Raw genomic sequence first — 17,807 nt, 5'->3', positions numbered from 1 at the left:
TATTTAGGGCAATACCATTTCAAACTCTTGCCTTTAAATTTTGCTCACATTACTTGATATGCTAAGTTTATCAGTCTTTTTCTTTTTGGTTTCAGGTAGGGATCAAATTTAATTTTTCCCTAATGATTAGCTGGTTGTCTTATCACCTTTATTGAATAATACATCCTTCCATTACTGTTTTTTTTTTTGGGGGGGGGTTAATCCTCACCCGAGGATAATTTTTCATGAACTTTTAGAGCAGTGGTTCTCAACCTGTGGGTCGCGACCCCTTTGGGGGTTGAACGACCCTTTCACAGGGGTCGCTTAAGACATCCTGCATATCAGATATTTACATTACGATTCATAACACCTCGGTAATCGCTGCAAGCAAAATTACAGTTATGAAGTAGCAACGAAAATAATTTTATGGTTGGGGGTCACCATAACATAAGGAACTGTATTAAAGGGTCACGGCATTAGGAAGGTTGAGAACCACTGTTTTAGAGAGTGTGGGAGGGAGAGAGGAAGGAAGGGAGGAAAGGCGAGAAGGACTCTGTACTGTATTCTGTCATGTGATGGATTTTTTTTCCGTTGACCATATACCTGTACTCATTGGGCACAAAAGATGATTATTAGTCTTAAGCCAAGTTTATGAAACTCAGAATTGCATCAACTTTACCTTTGAATTGATTGCATATGTAATTATAGCAGAAAAACCAAGAGAAAAATATAGAATTAAAGTTAATCCTTATTAAAATTTTTGAGTATATTTATTTTAAAATATTTTAAATTTATTGCCTAGAAGTTATTGCTGAGTAGGCTTTTCTAAACTACAGTATGAGACATGGGTTAAAGTTTTACATAACTGAATATATCTAGAGTTAAATATTAGTATTATAAGCGTAGACTATTAAAGTGCATTTTAATTCAGTGGAATGTCAATAATAATTATAGAAACCACTGGAGTTTTTTTAGGTAATAGTTAAGAGCCATATCAGTATTTCCTTGAGAGATTGATTTGTTAGTTGCTGTTAGCTTTTCCTGAGTTTTATTTAATCTCAAGATAGTATAACAATGCTGAAGAAATTTAAAAATAGTAGATCACTTAATTAGCTGTTGCTTTGGTAGTGCTGTGTAACAATAGTGAAATGTTTGATGGCTTCAACAATAAACATTTCGTTTTTTAACTCATGGTTCTGGGGGTCTGTGAGGGAGACTATATTTCCGGCTGTGGATTAAATTCAGGTCTTTTTCACATGTTGCATTTTGAGTCCATGTTCTTTTCTTGGTCTTCTCAAGAGACCAAGGCAAATAACTTAAGCAAATTTAAACTGTCTGCTCAGGTTTTGTTTATTGATATTCTGTGGTTTAGCCCAAAATGATTTGGGCAGGGAAATATTTTGCCTCACTCTCTTGGGAGGCAATTCAAAGTCATATGGCTAGAGGCACAAATGTACAATTCTGAATAGAGAGGGAGTAAAAAATTGGTAAAAATAATCTGATCTATCACAGTTAACCTATGAATGTCATCATCCTAATACAGATTTTTAAATAAAATATTTTTCCTGTATTACATTCTATTTTTATGACAGGAGTATCATGTAGCAATAATCATAACGTGCCTACCATTTTAAATTCCTTTTTGTCCTTTGCTGGCTTCCTATTTTGGTTATAAAACATTCTTCTATTGTCTTTTAAACCATCCTTTGATTGTAAGTACCACTTGTGTTATCCTGTTTTTGTTCCTGTAATTATTTTAAGTAAGTAATTTCTCTATTTTTTCTTTTTTTTCATCATACCCACTATACTGTTAATCTGGGAAATTATTGTCAACTTTTCAGATTTTCTGCTCTTCCTTTACCCAGATTTCTGTTCTCATACCGACTATATGAAACCATATGGCCATCTGCAGCCTGTTAAAATATAAGCTTGTATGTCTTTTGGCTAGCATATAGTTATATTAGCACTCATTAGGCTTCAGGTGACAGAAACTCAATTTAAACTAGCTTATGCAAAAAGAATTTATTGGAAGAGATATTTTATAGAATTAAGGCAACAGTGGATTTACCAAGACTGGGGATGGGAACAGATGGAGCTAGGCTTCAGGAGTGACTCAAAGTGATGGACTCAAGTAACTCTCTTGCTTGTCTAAGTATAGGATTGACTTCTCACTCTTTCCTTACATGCTGGCATTCTTCAGATGGGTAAAAACATGGTCACCAACAATTCCCAGTTTACATCTTAAAAGTTTCTGCTGTGAGAGGGACACTGTCATGATGAACTCTTTGGTCATCAGTCCAGAAATCTTAGGAAATAGGTTAATTGGTCTAATTTGAATTCAGTGTTTACCTTTGAATCTGTTTGGCCACAGTGTTGAGGTTTCTATAAAAGTCATGTAGTTTGAATACAGGGAAGCCTTATTCTCAGAAAAGTAGTTTTGCAGATGATTGCTGGACTAATAAAAGTAGGTGTCCACTAAAGTATGTGAATTAATAAGACCCTTTTGTGTCCTTTTCAGGGCCAAGGACATACTTGCATACACACATACATATTAGTATAATTGTATTCTTATTGTAAATTAAGAATATTTTTTATTTCCACCTTTGTAATGAGTCTACTATAGTCATTCTAATTCTCATGCCTTATAGTCCTTCCTGCTTACCAAATTTGGACTTACATTCATTTTTTTTCAGTTTTCTATTTCAGTTTAAGAGCCACTTGAAAATGAATACATGCAAACACGTAATATAAAAGCAAGAAGCAGACTAACCGCATTTGGCACAGAAAAAAATTGGACCATGTGCACTACGACTTTATCTTTTGAATGTGTTTGGTTATTTTGGGAAGAAGATAGCTGCCAGTTAGACTTTGCTGAATGTGGTTATACGGTTTCTAGTATATGTGAAAATTGTAGTTTTAGGCATCCAAGTGAGATGCTAATTTAGATATATTGCTCATTTGACAAAAATGATGTGGCATCAGAGTAAGAATTAATAGGGATTTCATTTGTTAAAATTGTCACAGGTGTGGGGATGTTTATGTTATTTAATTAAACCAAAAATATTTATTGAGTTTCTTTGGGTTCAGAGCAGGTGAGAAGGTAATGAATAGAAGAAAAAGATATCGTATTTTTGGTAGCACTGATAAGTTTTTTGTCCTTATTCTCATATACCTTTAAAATGCCCTAAAAATTAAAATTTTTATTCCTAGACTATAGTTCCCAGTATTGTTTTTTTTTTTAAATCTGAAGAGACATAAACATTCTTTGTCAGATTTTACATTCTAATTTTTAGATTATAATAGGGCAGCCTTTAACTAAATGCCTTTAAAAGCGGTTTTGCTTTTGTGTACTGTTCTGTTTTACTTGCTGAATTGAAACGAATCTATTAATCTTGAGTTCACACAACAGCAAGCTCCATATTTAAAAGATCTCCGCAAATCTAATTTGAATTGAGCAACCATTAATACTTATTAACACTCTAATTCAGAGTTAACTCTCAGGTTACTTATCACTGATCTAAGAAGAATGCTTTGGGGGAAGAGACAGGTAAGTTTTTTTTAAAAAAATATATTTTATTGATATTTTACAGAGAGGAAGGGGAAGGGATAGAGAGTTAGAAACATCGATGAGAGAGAAACATCGATCAGCTGCCTCCTGCACACCCCGCACTGGGGCTTGCCTGCAACCGAGGTACTGCCCTTGACTGGAATCAAACCTGGGACCTTTCAGTCCCCAGGCTGATGCTCTATCCACTGAGCCAAACCAGTCAGGGCGAGACAGGTAAGTTTTGATGTGGAAAGGAGTGCAGGAGGTCCGGTGTGCACAGTGGCGTTCTGTTGAGGCACATACCAACCCTGGTCTCAGCCGATGTGTAGACTCTAAAAGGCAGTATGACAGTGCAGGTGAGAGCACTACTCTGAAATTAGACTTGAGTCCTGGCTTTACATTTGCTATTTTGTGAGAACTTTCAACTGATTGGTGCTTTTAAGAACAATTTGTTCCACACACTTATTGAATATCTACTATGTACTATGCCAGGAATGGGATATTCCCTGGTAAACAAAACAGAGTTTGGGTTTGGGGAGGGTGCTTATTTAGATAGCCTTAGCATCTTGACGGCCTCAGGCTTCTCTGCTGTCCTTTCTGTATCTCAGCTCCTACTATCCTCACCCATACTCATTATGATCTAGCTATCATGGCCTCCTTTCCATTCCTCAGTAAGGCCTTTCTCGCATCAAGTTCTTTCTCCCTAGTTCTTTCCATGGCTTACTCATTCTTATTAAGCCCAAATATCAGCTGGATCCGTATCGCCTCCTGCCTTCTCCTTGCCTTCTGTAATACTTATTCCAGTATGTGATCCTGATTTACTTTCTTCTTTATTATGTATCTCTTCCATAAGAATGTTAGCTTTGGGAAGACCAGGACTGCATTGTTTTTACTCATCATTTAGTCTCCAGTTCCCATTATAGTTTCTAGCTAGTAGGGATTCACAAAATATTTGTTGAATGGGTGAATGAAAGCTGATACCAGTGGAGTCAGTCATACGAAGGTAGGAAGCAAGAGCTAAGACTGTAAGTTGGGACTGAATTTTCTGTGATTAAAGAGTTGAAATGATAAAGTGACAGAGGTAAGAGTGTGTTGAGCCTTGCAAGTGCTGTTAAGGAGTTGGGATTTTGTTTGAATTTTAGTGAAAAGATTTCAGTCTGGAGTTTTAATGTAATTCAGTGTATTTTCTAAAAGTGTTCTTTGGTAGCTCTGTGAAGAGTAAGTTAGGGAGGAGTAGAATGGAGGAAGGAGATGGGTTAGAGACTTTTATAGTAGATAAAAACATTGCTTGGATTAGGCTGGTAAAATGGATATAGAGCAAGATGGGATAGATGTGGGGTGTATTTTAGAGGTGGGGCTGACATGCTGATGTGAGGAATGCAGTAGAGATGAGTTAAGGATGAGATCCAGATATTTTGTGTGTGTAACTTGGTAGAAGGTGTTGTTACTTACTGAAATGGGAAATCTGAATGAGAAGCAAGTTTGGAGAAGACATTAGAAATTCCATTTTGATCACATTTGCGTTACTGAGAAGAATTCCATGCGGGTTCCAAATCAGGAATTTAGAGGAGTCATTTGGATTGGGATAGAAATTTGGGACCTGTCAGCATATAGATAGTATTTAAATTCATGACAATGAGAGATATTACTTATAGTGTGCGGCAAGGAATCCGAAAAAAGCTCAGGAAATTTGGACTTGGGAAATTTCTAACATGTAGATATTAAGTAGAAGAGTGGCAGCTGAAAAGGACTTGGAGAAGGATTGGCCACACAAAGAATACCTGGAATGTGTCTTGGCAATCAACGGTTCATGGGGCAGTCTGGAAGGGTAAAGACATGGCTGCTAACACATACTGCATTTTTAGAAACGTAACATACCAACTGAGAAACACTTTGTGAGGACAGATGAATGTACTTGAAGGGTTTTAAAAAAGAAGGATATTAACATGTCTACAAATAAATGATGGCTATCTTGTTAGCCTAGGAGTATAATTTATTTTTTATTTTGATATTAGTGGAATTTTTGATTTTTTTATGAAGTTGGGAAGTAATTAATTTTTTAAAAGTGTAACTTGAAGCTGCAAGTAATTTTTTTCTAAGGGCCAGGAGTAATGGTGTTAGTGTCACCTAATGGCAAAATGAGGTATTGCAGCCATATTTATATGCTGCAGTGAACAAAGTGTCTGAATTAGAAAGAGAAAAAGAACATTTCTGGGGGAATTCAAGCTTAGATCAGCAGGCTTATTATAGTTACATGGTCCTCTCCTATTTAACCTTGTCTTACTTGTTTTACCCCTTTTCATATACCCTTTGGTCACTGAGCAGGTCCTTTTATTGTCTTTCACGGTTCAGCTCAAATATTTCCCTTTTGGAGAATCCTTTCCCGCCACCTTACTTATAGCTGTCCCTACACTCCTTACAGCTAAGCTACCCTTTGTCACATTAACCTCTTTCATTATCTTCATAGTCTTTAGAGTGATATGCAATTACCTTATTTGCTTCATTGCTTGTTTTCTCACTAGATGTCAGCTCCAGGAGAGCAGGCAACTGGTCTGCCTATTCACTCATGTAACTCCAGAGCTGAGTGCAGTGTCTGCTATGTAGTATTCATGTTGAGTTAAAGTGTGAATATTTGGAGATTGTTGAGTTTCTGTGGTGTAGAGATCTATCCAGAAAATAGAATTACACTGTATTTGATCACTGTAACATTGTTTGCTACATAAATGTAATGTGAAAGCTTTGACACACCGCCCCCCCCGCCCCCCCAGTCTCATAAGTGGTAATGTGTCTGGAAAAGAAAAGATATATGGCTTAGGGTGTCGAATTGTATATTAGTTAATTTTTAGTAACATCAAATATTTTTTAAAGTAATATATATGGTCTTGAGGAGATACGTTTTTTAAGACATTTAGATTTAATTACAAAATAATTCTGTTAATGTATTTTTTTGTGTGTGTGAATTTGTAGATACTTCTAATATCATGCTTAATTATTTCCTCTATTAAAAATAACAAAAATAGTATTTCTAGGAGAAACATAGAGTTAAACAGTAGTAGTTGAGATATGGGCAGGTTTATATTGTTTTTCAGGGAACAATATGGTTCTTTTAGACTGGAAACTCAGGGTGAAGAGAGTATATTTCCATTATGTGGCCCAGTCCAAGAGGGTAGCTTCTCTAGTTTTGAGATAATTATCTAGTGAGCAGAATTCTTCTTCAGATGAGCCATTTTTAAAGGCTGAGAATTCATCAGTTCATGTTTTTATTCAATAGTTTTTGTTTTTGTTTTAAATCCCTGTGGCTTTGACCAGGTGGATGTGGGAAGAGATTTTTGCAGAACTGAAATGGAGGTCAGAGCTTCATTACAGAAGGTTACTGGGTCATCGGATTATGTGGCTACACAGAACAGTGAAGAATTTGTTTTGGTTCCTCAGCATGCAGATGATACTTCTACAAAAGATGAAGAAAAACCTGAACTGAAGGTAGTTTTTCTTTCCTACAAAGATACTATTTTAAATTATGGCTTTTTTAACTAGGTGAAAGGAGATGTATAAAGTCCAAAGGTTTTTCTCAAGTGTTGACTGTGAGAATAGAGGCAATATTTGATGTATTTAGAGGCTTATTATTTTTGAAATTTTTTGCTTTTGGTTATTTATCTTTTAATTCGGAATTTAGAAAGAAGGAATAGACGAGGAGAAAGAAAAGATAATTGGGAATTAGACTTAATGGTAAAATCTTATATAAATGTAATTTATCTGAATATTTTTGTCTCTCTTACTATTGGTTTAAGTTGATTATATAGTTATGTTTACTTTCACTTTTTTTTGTTATGACCTTAAATCAGCTGGTAACATTGTTGTATGTGATTTAACAGTTGACTTGTTTAAACACTTTAAAAATATGTCTTTTATTTTTAGTGTTTGTATTTGGTTATGTTCCTTTTTCTTTTTCATTTTTGTGTTGCCTTCCTTATTCAAAGAAAAAAACAAGCAAACCCAGGTATACATGCATGAGAATTGCATATCTATCCTCTAGAAACAGGAGTAGAGAAGTTAGTCAGAAGTGCTACATATTTTTTTAATGATTTTTGTTTAATTTAAAGTATGACATCTAAGGCATATTAGTATACAAATCTAATAAAATTATATAAAAAATTAGGTTATTAAATACCCATTTTACATCATGTTGAAGGTATATAGTTTTATAATTTTGTTAAAATAACCAGTAGCTTTATTTAAATTTATTTAAATTTCTATTTAAACAAATAACTATTTAAATTTCTTTAAATATCTGTATTTTAGTATTAATGTATTTAAGATGTTATTTATTACTTACGTTTTGTGTCTAAGAAAAACCTGAATTAACATAAATATAAAGAATTAGCAACACTCCTCTTGGCAGCTAGAAAACAAAATTTATAAAGAAATCAGAAATATGTTTATGTTATGATAAGAAATATGACCTTTTAAATGATATCATAGTAGACTGTGGCTTATTTAAACTTATCAAGTTTTCCCTTTAAAGCCCATACATTTAAGATTATTTGGTTCTGGAATATGTTCCGAAATAATAAAAAGAAAATAACAAGAAAGAAAATCTCTGTAAACAAGTTCTCAGATCAGATGTAGTGGGAAACTGCCTGAAGCGTTTTCTGAGAAATCCTTTTCTGAAACTAATAATCTTCTCGTTTGGCTGTTTTTGTAATTCAGGATTTTGTATTATATCTAGTAAAATTAGGTAAAACTGTATAAATTCTTGATGTAAGTAAGTATATTTAAACAAATATTTAGATTGTTTTAATTTCTTCTAGAAGTGAAATAGTTTCATTCACCTCCAGAACCATAATATGATTGAAACAGAATTGTCTTGCTTTGTCTGTAGATAGTTTCTAATGATGAACAATTGGAAAAAGCCATGGAAGAGATTTTGAGAGATTCTGAGAAAGGGCAAGGCAGCCTTCTTGTGGATCGTCAAAGTTCCAGTGAGATTTCAGACCATTCACTTGGAGGTGTTTCAGCCAGCCAAACAAATAAGCCATCTCTTCAGTTAATTTTGGATCCATCAAATACAGGTACTGTACTGAACTCAGAAAAACCATAGGAGAAGTGGGATAAAGTGATACTGAAAATTTAAAAATTCTATTAACTTTGTTTTTAAGATGAGGGCCACCAGCTTTTCAGTGCTGTTTGAGAGCTCCCACTTTGGTTCTTGTTTCTGTGAAATTTTGCATTGACTTTTGATTGTTTTGTTTTGTTTTTTTTTTCTTTAGAAATTTCTACACCCAGACCATCTTCTCCAAGTGGATTGCCAGAAGAAAATAGTGTTTTATTTAACAAACTGACTTACTTAGGATGTATGAAGGTTTCTTCCCCACGTAATGAAGTAGAGGCTTTACGGGCAATGGCAACTATGAAATCTTCAAGTCAGTACCCCTTTCCTGTTACTCTGTATGTGCCAAATGTTCCAGAAGGTTCTGTGAGGTGAGCTGTAATCCCATTTCTCCTCTTAGTCATATTGCAGATTTTGTGTGGTGGTGATGATGTTATATAATAAATCAGCCTAGTACTTACTGTTAATTCACTTTTACTCTGTAACGCAAAGTAAGCATGTTTAGGCTTAGACTGTGTTCCTTATTTGCAAGGGGCATGTGCAAAATTATGCTTAGAATATAAGTGGAAATATAACTATAAAATACCTGTATTTCTGTTTTTGTATTCTGAAGAGCCTAAAAGCATGTCTCCACCTTGTCATGTAACAGTGGTTCAAAAAATTGGAGTGAGCCCTTCATTTTAAGCTCTTTTCATCAGACTGGAAAGAAGCAAAATGTGTTTTTTTTTTCCCTTATGCTTAATTAGTAATAATGTTTAATGTCATCTGAACCTTGAATTTCTTTATTTTTAAAATATATTTTTATTGATTTCATAGAGGAAGGGAGAGGGAGAGAGAGTTAGAAACATCAATGATGAGAGAGAATCATTGATTGGCTGCCTCCTGCATGCCCTCTACTGGGGATCGAGCCCGCAACCCCAGCATGTGCCCTTGACCAGAATCGAATTTGGGACCTTTCAAGTACGCAGGTTGACACTCACTCTATCCACTGAGCCAAACCAGCTAGGGCGAACTTGAATTTCTTTACATGTAAATCAGATGTTAATCCAACATTCAGGCCTCCAGTGGCCTTCAATCACACCTGTGACTATATTCTTTCTCCTCACTGGGTTTTTTTCCCCCCCTTCATAGCACTTTTCCTTGACTCGACATTATATACAACTTACTTGCTTATTGTCTACCTTCCTCACTAGACATAAGCTCCGTGGGAGCAGGTTATTTCTATTTTTCCCTGCTGTTACTTCAGTGTCTAGAGTAGTGTCTGGTCCAGGTTTTCAGTAAATATTTGCTGAATGAACAAATAAATGTACCAGGTCTAGGAAATTAGGTTGAATGTTTCCTGAACCTATAATATTCCCTGAAAGTTGACTTAACCTTTTTTCAAACCCTTCCTGATTTTTATCATTCTTTAAAGTTTAGAATGTGAAAAAAATGTTAGCTAAGTTCTAAAATAGCAATATAAATTGCAGAGTTTTGGTAAAAATGCTTTGAATTTTTCAGAAAGGGTTTTGTAGATATATTGTTTGTATGATAACTCCTAAAAATGTCAAAATGGCTTTTAATGTTATCTGTTTAGTTTCAAAGTGCCAAATACTTCTTGACAAACACAGTGTTTTGACTTGCCTCTGTTTTTAGTGGATACCCCTCAGTTTCACAGTTTGAGACCCTGCAGTGTTCTTGAATTTTTACATCAATCTAGGGCTTGGGATTTGTATAGGAAAGTCAGAGAATAATTTGTTCTTAAATCCCATAGACTCCTTATACTTCTTTTTTTTTTTTTTTTTTCCCCTCTCCTTATACCTTTTAAATTCTACTATTAATTGGATCTGTGAAACCATTCTGACTGTTTCGGGGGTAAAAGAGGTCTCAGTTGAACAGTGACCTGGGGCTTGGATAAACTTACAGGTGCTGTTCTCAATAGAAATGAACTCTCTTTGGATCGTCTATGCTATTCTGTGCTGGCATTCCTTTTCCTTTTCCTGTAACAGAACACGACTAGCATTTAGAGATGGGTGACAGATTTTACCAGGCAGTAAGTGAATTAGATCATAGGAAACATAAAAGTGAAGTAATTGTCAAAAGAAGGTGAAGAATATGTGTGCTTATACATTATATACATACTAGAGGTCCAGTGCATGAAATTCGTGCATGGGGGTGTGTGTCCCTTAGCCCAGCCTGCACCCTCTCCAATCTGGGACCTCTCTCACAATCCAGGACTGCTGGCTCCCAACTGCTCGCCTGCCTGCCTTCCTGATTGCCCCTAACCGCTTCTGCCTGCCAGCTGATCACCCCCTAACCACTCCCCTGCCAGCCTGATTGATGCCTAACTGCTCCCCTGCCAGCCTGATTGCCCCTAACTGCCCTCCCCTGCCGGCCTGGTCCCCTCCAACTGCTCTCCTCTGCAAGCCTGGGTCTCCCCCAACTGCCCTTCCCTGCAGGCCTGGTCACCCCCAACTTCCCTCCCCTGCAGGCCTGGTCACCCCTAACTGCCCTCCCCTGCAGGCCTGGTCACCCCTAACTGCCCTCCCCTGCCAGCCTGGTCCCCCTCCCAACTGCCCTCCCCTGCCAGCCTCATCGCCCCTAACTGCTCTCCCCTGCAGGCCTGGGTCCCCCCAAACTGCCTTCCCCTGCGGGCCTGGTCCCCCCGAACTGCCCTCCCCTGCAGGCCAGGTCACCCCTAACTGCCCTCTCCTGTAGGCCTGGTCCCCCCCCAACTGCTCTCCCCTTCAAGCCTGGGTCCCCCCAACTGCCCTTCCCTGCAGGCCTGGTCACCCCCAACTTCCCTCCCCTGCAGGCCTGGTCACCCCTAACTGCCCTCCCTTGCAGGCTTGATCACCCCCAACTGCCCTCCCTTGCAGGTCTTGTCCCCCACTACTGCTCTCCCCTGCAGGCCTGGGTCCCCCCCAACTGCCCTTCCCTGCAGGCCCGGTTGCCCCCAACTTCCCTCCTCTGCCGGCCTGGTCACCCCTAACTGCCCTCCCCTGCAGGCCTGGTCACCCCTAACTGCCCTCCCCTGCCAGCCTTGTCCCCCCCCCCAACTGCCCTCCCCTGCCAGCCTCATCGCCCCTAACTGCTCTCCCCTGCAGGCCTGGGTCCCCCCAAACTGCCTTCCCCTGCGGGCCTGGTCCCCCCGAACTGCCCTCCCCTGCAGGCCAGGTCACCCCTAACTGACCTCTCCTGTAGGCCTGGTCCCCCCCCAACTGCTCTCCCCTTCAAGCCTGGGTCCCCCCAACTGCCCTTCCCTGCAGCCCTGGTCACCCCCAACTTCCCTCCCCTGCAGGCTTGATCACCCCCAACTGCCCTCCCTGCAGGCCTGTTCCCTCCCAACTGCCCTCCCCTGCTGGCCATCTTGTGGAGGCCATCTTGTGTCCACATGGGGGCAGCCATCTTGTGTGTTGGACTGATGGTCAATTTGCATATTACTCTTTTATTAGATAGGATAGCAAGAATATGAAAACAAATGGTTTTCTCACATTATGAGTACCAGTTTATATTGTGATTTTAAGATAATTATGTTTATATGTTATTGGCATAGTAAAACTGTTTGCCTTTGTTCTTTGATAGTTAATATTTTATTTCATTTTCCACCACTGTTCTGCAGAATCATAGATCAGTCCAGCAATGTGGAGATAGCATCTTTTCCAATCTATAAGGTGCTGTTCTGTGCACGTGGACACGATGGGACAACAGAGAGCAATTGCTTTGCATTTACAGAGAGTTCCCATGGTTCAGAAGAATTTCAGATACACGTTTTCACCTGTGAAATTAAAGAGGCAGTAAGTATAATATATTTGCTAAAGAGACAAATTAGAGTAGTATTTTTGAGCCCAATCTCAGTGTCATAAATTTGTATGTATGAGTATGTACCATATTATATAAATTTGGAGTATATTTCTAAAGAGAAAGATCATATTTGTACTGGCATAGAACTGAATATGGAAAAGTCAAATCTTATAACTGAATATGGAAAAGTCAAATCTTATAACTTATAGGTGGGGCACACTCAGCCTTACAGATGTAACAGGAAAAGGCCACTTGACGAGCTGTCCTCCCACCCCACCATGGTAATCATTGCTCAGGATTAGTTAGAAAGAGGGAATTTTTTGTACCTTTTTATTATTTTGCTCAAGTTGATTGGTCCATGTGATTTGAAAAACTGCTTCTAACAATACCTTTTCCTCTGCCAGGCATGATGGTTGCATATTGCTTGCACTTGGATACTGGTTTCATAGAGCTCTGTGGTTTCACTAGAGATTGTTATGTACATTCACTTAGCAGCTGGCTTTGGCTCTAGAGAACTGGCCTAATTAAACATACAAATGCTCACATACACCAGGGTGTCAACTTGGAGGCCTTTGAAGGGGCCAGGAACTTCCTTTTAGCCATTCTTAAGTGATGGTATCTTTTAAGACTGGAGAAATAATTCAGAATCAAATGGTTGGTAAATATATGGGGAATTTCCTTCATTTTTGCATCTGTTAATTCTCCCCAAGTTAAAAATAAATTGCACTTTTAGAACTTTAGTACTTAGGCTTTAATCAATGTGTTTGGATGAGCAAGGTCGCCAGTGTGTGTGCTTTGGGAAATATAAATTGTCAGTAGAAAATGCTGAAAGCTGCAGTTATTCTCTTTGCTCTTTACCATGAAGTGTAAACAACCATTGTATTAACAGAAGTTCTGAGAGCTTATTTCTGGCCACAACATGTAAAATCATAGAAATGTAGATTTCTGTGTGTTTGATACTAAGCACGAGGGGCATGTCGGTCTTTATTCCATGAACACCAAAATGAACATGCGCAGACACATGTAATTTAGATTGTAGCCATAGAGTTCTCTACCAGAATCCATGCCTGTGTGAAAAGTAGTTCTGAATCTATTTCAGCCAACATTTATGTACACACACACTCTCTGATGGTAGAGTGCTGGCATTTCATGTTGGCAGTCATCATTTAATATCCCTGTGTGGTTTCTGGACAATTGGCACTCAACAGCAAGGAAGTGAACATTGAAGAGTTGCAAAACCTGCTGCTTGGAGAGGCAGAAACACTGCGGCAAAAGGAAGTGGAAAGGGACCTGGCTGCAGCATTCTTCTTAATTGTGACGGTATGAAACTCTCTTTGGATTATAGCATCCACTTATGTATGGGTGGGGAAATCTTTGTCATTTTTGAGGTTTTTAAAATTTTTAATTTTTTATTATTTTTTATTATCCTCATTCAAGGACATGTTCATTGACTTGAGAGAGAGAGAGAGAGAGAGAGAGAGAGAGAGAGAGAGAGAGAGAAACATAAATTGGTTGCCTCCTATATGTGCCCCTACCAGGGATTGAACTTGCAACCTAGGCATGTGCTTTGACTGGGAATTGAACCACAACCTTTTGGTGCTTCGGATGATGCTCCAAACAACTGAGCCACCCTGCCAAGGCATCTTTGTCTTTTTTTAGTGCTTTAACAGTGAGAAAGCATGGACAAAACTGGGGAATTCTTATCCTTACCATTTTGGATATGGTATTGAATAGTATTTCTAGAGAGGCTATTTGGTACTTTGCAGGTTGTGAGCAAGTGATGTCCATGTATTTTTTTTTTTATTTCCATGTATTATGATTTTTTAGAGTACATTTTTCAAAGTGTTACATTATAGGACATTGGTGGTAAAATTCATTGCTTGAAGGAGAATACATAATTGTCATTAAACTTTATTACAAGACATCCTTTCTAGCCCTGGCTGGGCAGCTCGCAGGGGTGGGCAAACTTTTTGACTCGAGGGCCACAATGGGTTCTTAAACTGGACCGGAGGGCCGGAACAAAAGCATGGATGGAGTGTTTGTGTGAACTAATATAAATTCAAAGTAAAGGAGCGGAGGGGAGAGTAAGAGAACCCTCCGCTCTTTCGGCTCCGCGGGCCGGATAGAACAGCCGAACGGGCCGGATCCGGCCCGCGGGCCGTAGTTTGCCCACGGCTGGGTTAGAGCATTTGCCCGATATGCCAAGGTTGCATGTTCGATCCCCGGTCAGGGTACATACAAGAATGAACCAACGAATCCATAGATAAGTGGAACAACAAATCGATGTTTCTTTTTCTCTCTCCCTTCTTCTCTTTCTAAAATAAATAAATTTAAACATTTTTATGAAGAAAGGACATCATTTCTAAACGAAGATAACCTAGTGTAAATATAGAGCTTGTGCCCGGCACTATGCTGAGCACTTACTCAATACTCATCACATCTCCATGACATCGATAGTATTTATTTAAACTGGTGATCTTATGCTCCTCCTTGCCTGGAGCAGTCATAGTTTGTCCCTCTTCTCCAGGTGTATTATTAATGGCACTCTGTTGTGTTCTCAGAAGTGCTCTGGTTTGTTTGACACATGTAGTTACCCTTTGCTTATCTGAGGGCTAAGAGAATAGAGGATGGAGCTGGGTTTCCAATGGAAGTCTCTGACTCTGAAGCCCCATGTAATTTTCAGTAATAACTTTTCTGTTGCTTTAATATTGTAACAGGCAAATATGGATTTTTGTCATTCAGTTATGCTTTATAAAGGGATTGATTGGTCATAGAGTTTGCATTCCACCTGCCTTTGGTTTTTACCGATGCTTTTATAGATCTTCCTCTCGCCTCAAAAAATAATTACCCTTTAATTAATTTGAAGTCTTTTTCTTACATCTACCAGTTGTCTGGTTATTTGGTTCCCAGAAGTTTCTTGTTCCGTGATGAAGGGACGACTTTAGTCTTTAGTATTTGGGCTCTGTTGGTGAGCACATACAATTGGCAAAGATAGTTTAGGATAGTGGTTGGCAAACGGCGGCTCGTGAGCCGCGGTTTGCCGCTCTGTTGACTAATGAGTTTGCCGACCACTGTTTTAGGAACATGTGATAGACATTCTTATTGCTTAAATATGTACTATGTAGCAGTGTTGCTAATTAATTTGTTTTCCATTGTTTTCAGAATCCTGGATGAGACACGAAGAAGTTTGTTAAAGGCAAGAAGATGTCTTTTCAAGTAGGATAAGCAACGTGGCTACCACTACCAGCTGTACTGTCATGCTCTTATTTCACCATAGAGTCCCACAGGCAGCAGGCACCAGCAGTGGCAGAGGGGAAGCTGGCGAGGGTGATGGCCTCTTTGGACCTGTGGCACAAGGATTAGGGGTTCTAAACCCACAGAAGATTTAGGGCACATTTGCCTCACTACCCTAGATGTTCTGTAGGACTCTGCTGGAGTGAGTCTCAGTGATCTGTGGCGAAAGAGTTGGGATCCAGCCCGAAGAATCCTGATGCCGGTGATCATTGTACAGGAGAATGACGGGCTAGGCTTCTGCTGAAAAAGTGAAATATCAGGAAGCATAGAGAAAAAAGCCAAGAAGACACCTGTTCTTGTTACATTTTAATGGATATATTATACAAAACTGTTCTTAAAGATACTTTAAAAGGCTTAGTTGACTCTTTGAGAATTTATTTCTACTAGTCAGTGTGATCATTTTCTTTAAAACAGACTTTGATGTTTGTGTTATTTGTATGTTTTAACATACTTATCATTCATTACTAGCAATTCTCAGTGTTATATTTTAGAAGCAGAGTTGTTATCTGGTTTTAGGCATTCAGAGGTGTTTCATGAGAAATATTAACAGTATCATTGGGAAGATCTTAGTTCTTAATGCACTGGTTTTTATTGATGTTATTTTAGCAAAATACCTTACATTAGAAATTAATTCAGAAGTTATGCTGTTAGTATTTTCCGTAGATTTTTTATAAATTTTTAAAAAGTTTATTTTATTTTATGATATGCCTCTTATTTTAGCTCCTTGCACTGAGTAATAAATTTGAACAATATGTTTTTAAAATTTTAATACATATCTTTCCAGGTGTCTTTTATAGAATGATTTTTCTACATTTATTTTTTGGGTGAAATTTTCTTAACATATGGTATTTTTATTTATTTACTTTCTACTTACAGTTTACATTTAATATTATATCTATTTCAGGTGTACAGTGTAGTGGTTAGACATTTATATAGTTTACCAAGTGATTCCCCCTGGTAAGTCTTGTACCCACCTGGTACTGACATATGGTCTTTTTAAAAGAGTTGATCCTCTTTTACCAATATTAGTAAAATTTATTTTTGAAAAATTGGCTATGTTATTTAATTAACTATATTATTTTAAGTAAATGTCTTTTTATTTAAAAAATATATTTTATTGATTTTTTACAGGGAGGAAGGGAGAGAGATAGAGAGTTAGAAACATTGATGAGACAGAAACATCGATAAGCTGCCTCCTGCACACCCCCTACTGGGGATGTGCCTGCAACCAAGGTACATGCCCTTGACCGGAATCGAACCTGGGACCCTTCAGTCCGCAGGCAGGTGCTCTATCTACTAAGCCAAACTGGCCAGGGCAGTAAATGTCTTAAAAAAAATCCTCACCTAAGGATATGTTTTTAATGATATATTTTATTTACTTATTTATTTTTTTGTTAATTCTCACCTGATAATACTTTTCCATTGATTTTTTGGAGAGAGTGCAAGGGAGAGGGAGAGATAGAGAGAGACACACATCAATTGGTTGCCTCCCGCATGCATCCTGACCAGGGCCAGGGATTGAGCCTGCAACCGAGGTACATGCCTTTGACCGGTATCAAACCTGGGACCCTTCAGTCTGAGGGCCGATGCTCTATTCACTGAGCCAAACCATCTAGGGCTAATGATATATTTTAGAAATCAGGGAAGAGAGGGAGGGAGGGAAGGATGGTGGAATGGAGGGAGAGAGAGAAAAACATCAATGTGAGAGAGAAATATCAATCTGGTAGCCTCCGCTATGCTCCCCGGCTGGGGATCAACCTGCAATCTAGGTATGCACCCTAACTGGGAACTGAACTCACAGCCTTTAGGTGTACAGGACTATGCTCCAACCAACTGAGCCACCCAGCCAGGGCTAAAATAGCACTTTAAAAAAAATATTAAAATGTAGTACATATTTGAGAATTTGGAAAATAACTGAAAAAAAAAAAGTTACTCAAAATTTCACCAGAATTAAGATTTTGGTGTTTTTCCTTTCCATGTATCTACATGCACTCTCTTTTTCACCTCTTCAGAACCAATAACACAATCCCAACAACAACAACAATCCCAACATAGTTTTGTGTTTAATTAGTGCTTTCTATAGGTACTGCGTTCTGG

General features: G+C 38.2%; 1 protein-coding gene across 3 annotated transcripts in view; it reads left to right on the top strand.

The window, feature by feature from the left end:
* RABGAP1L (RAB GTPase activating protein 1 like) overlaps window positions 1-17,807 on the top strand; it is a 516,407-nt gene that overhangs the window by 92,721 nt on the left and 405,879 nt on the right. For all 3 annotated transcript variants that reach the window (XM_080648354.1, XM_080648353.1, XM_080648355.1), the window contains exons 2-5: window positions 6,836-7,006; window positions 8,406-8,595; window positions 8,794-9,004; window positions 12,235-12,409. In XM_080648354.1, coding sequence (XP_080504480.1) covers window positions 6,869-7,006; window positions 8,406-8,595; window positions 8,794-9,004; window positions 12,235-12,409 — 714 coding nt within the window. In that variant the 5' untranslated portion in view covers window positions 6,836-6,868. The remainder of the gene's footprint in view (window positions 1-6,835; window positions 7,007-8,405; window positions 8,596-8,793; window positions 9,005-12,234; window positions 12,410-17,807) is intronic.

Source organism: Plecotus auritus, assembly GCF_963455305.1.
Source record: "Plecotus auritus genome assembly, chromosome: 12".
In the NCBI taxonomy this organism is placed as follows: domain Eukaryota; kingdom Metazoa; phylum Chordata; class Mammalia; order Chiroptera; family Vespertilionidae; genus Plecotus; species Plecotus auritus.
Note: the sequence above shows the minus strand (reverse complement) of the source record. Positions and strands in the feature narration are given on the sequence as shown.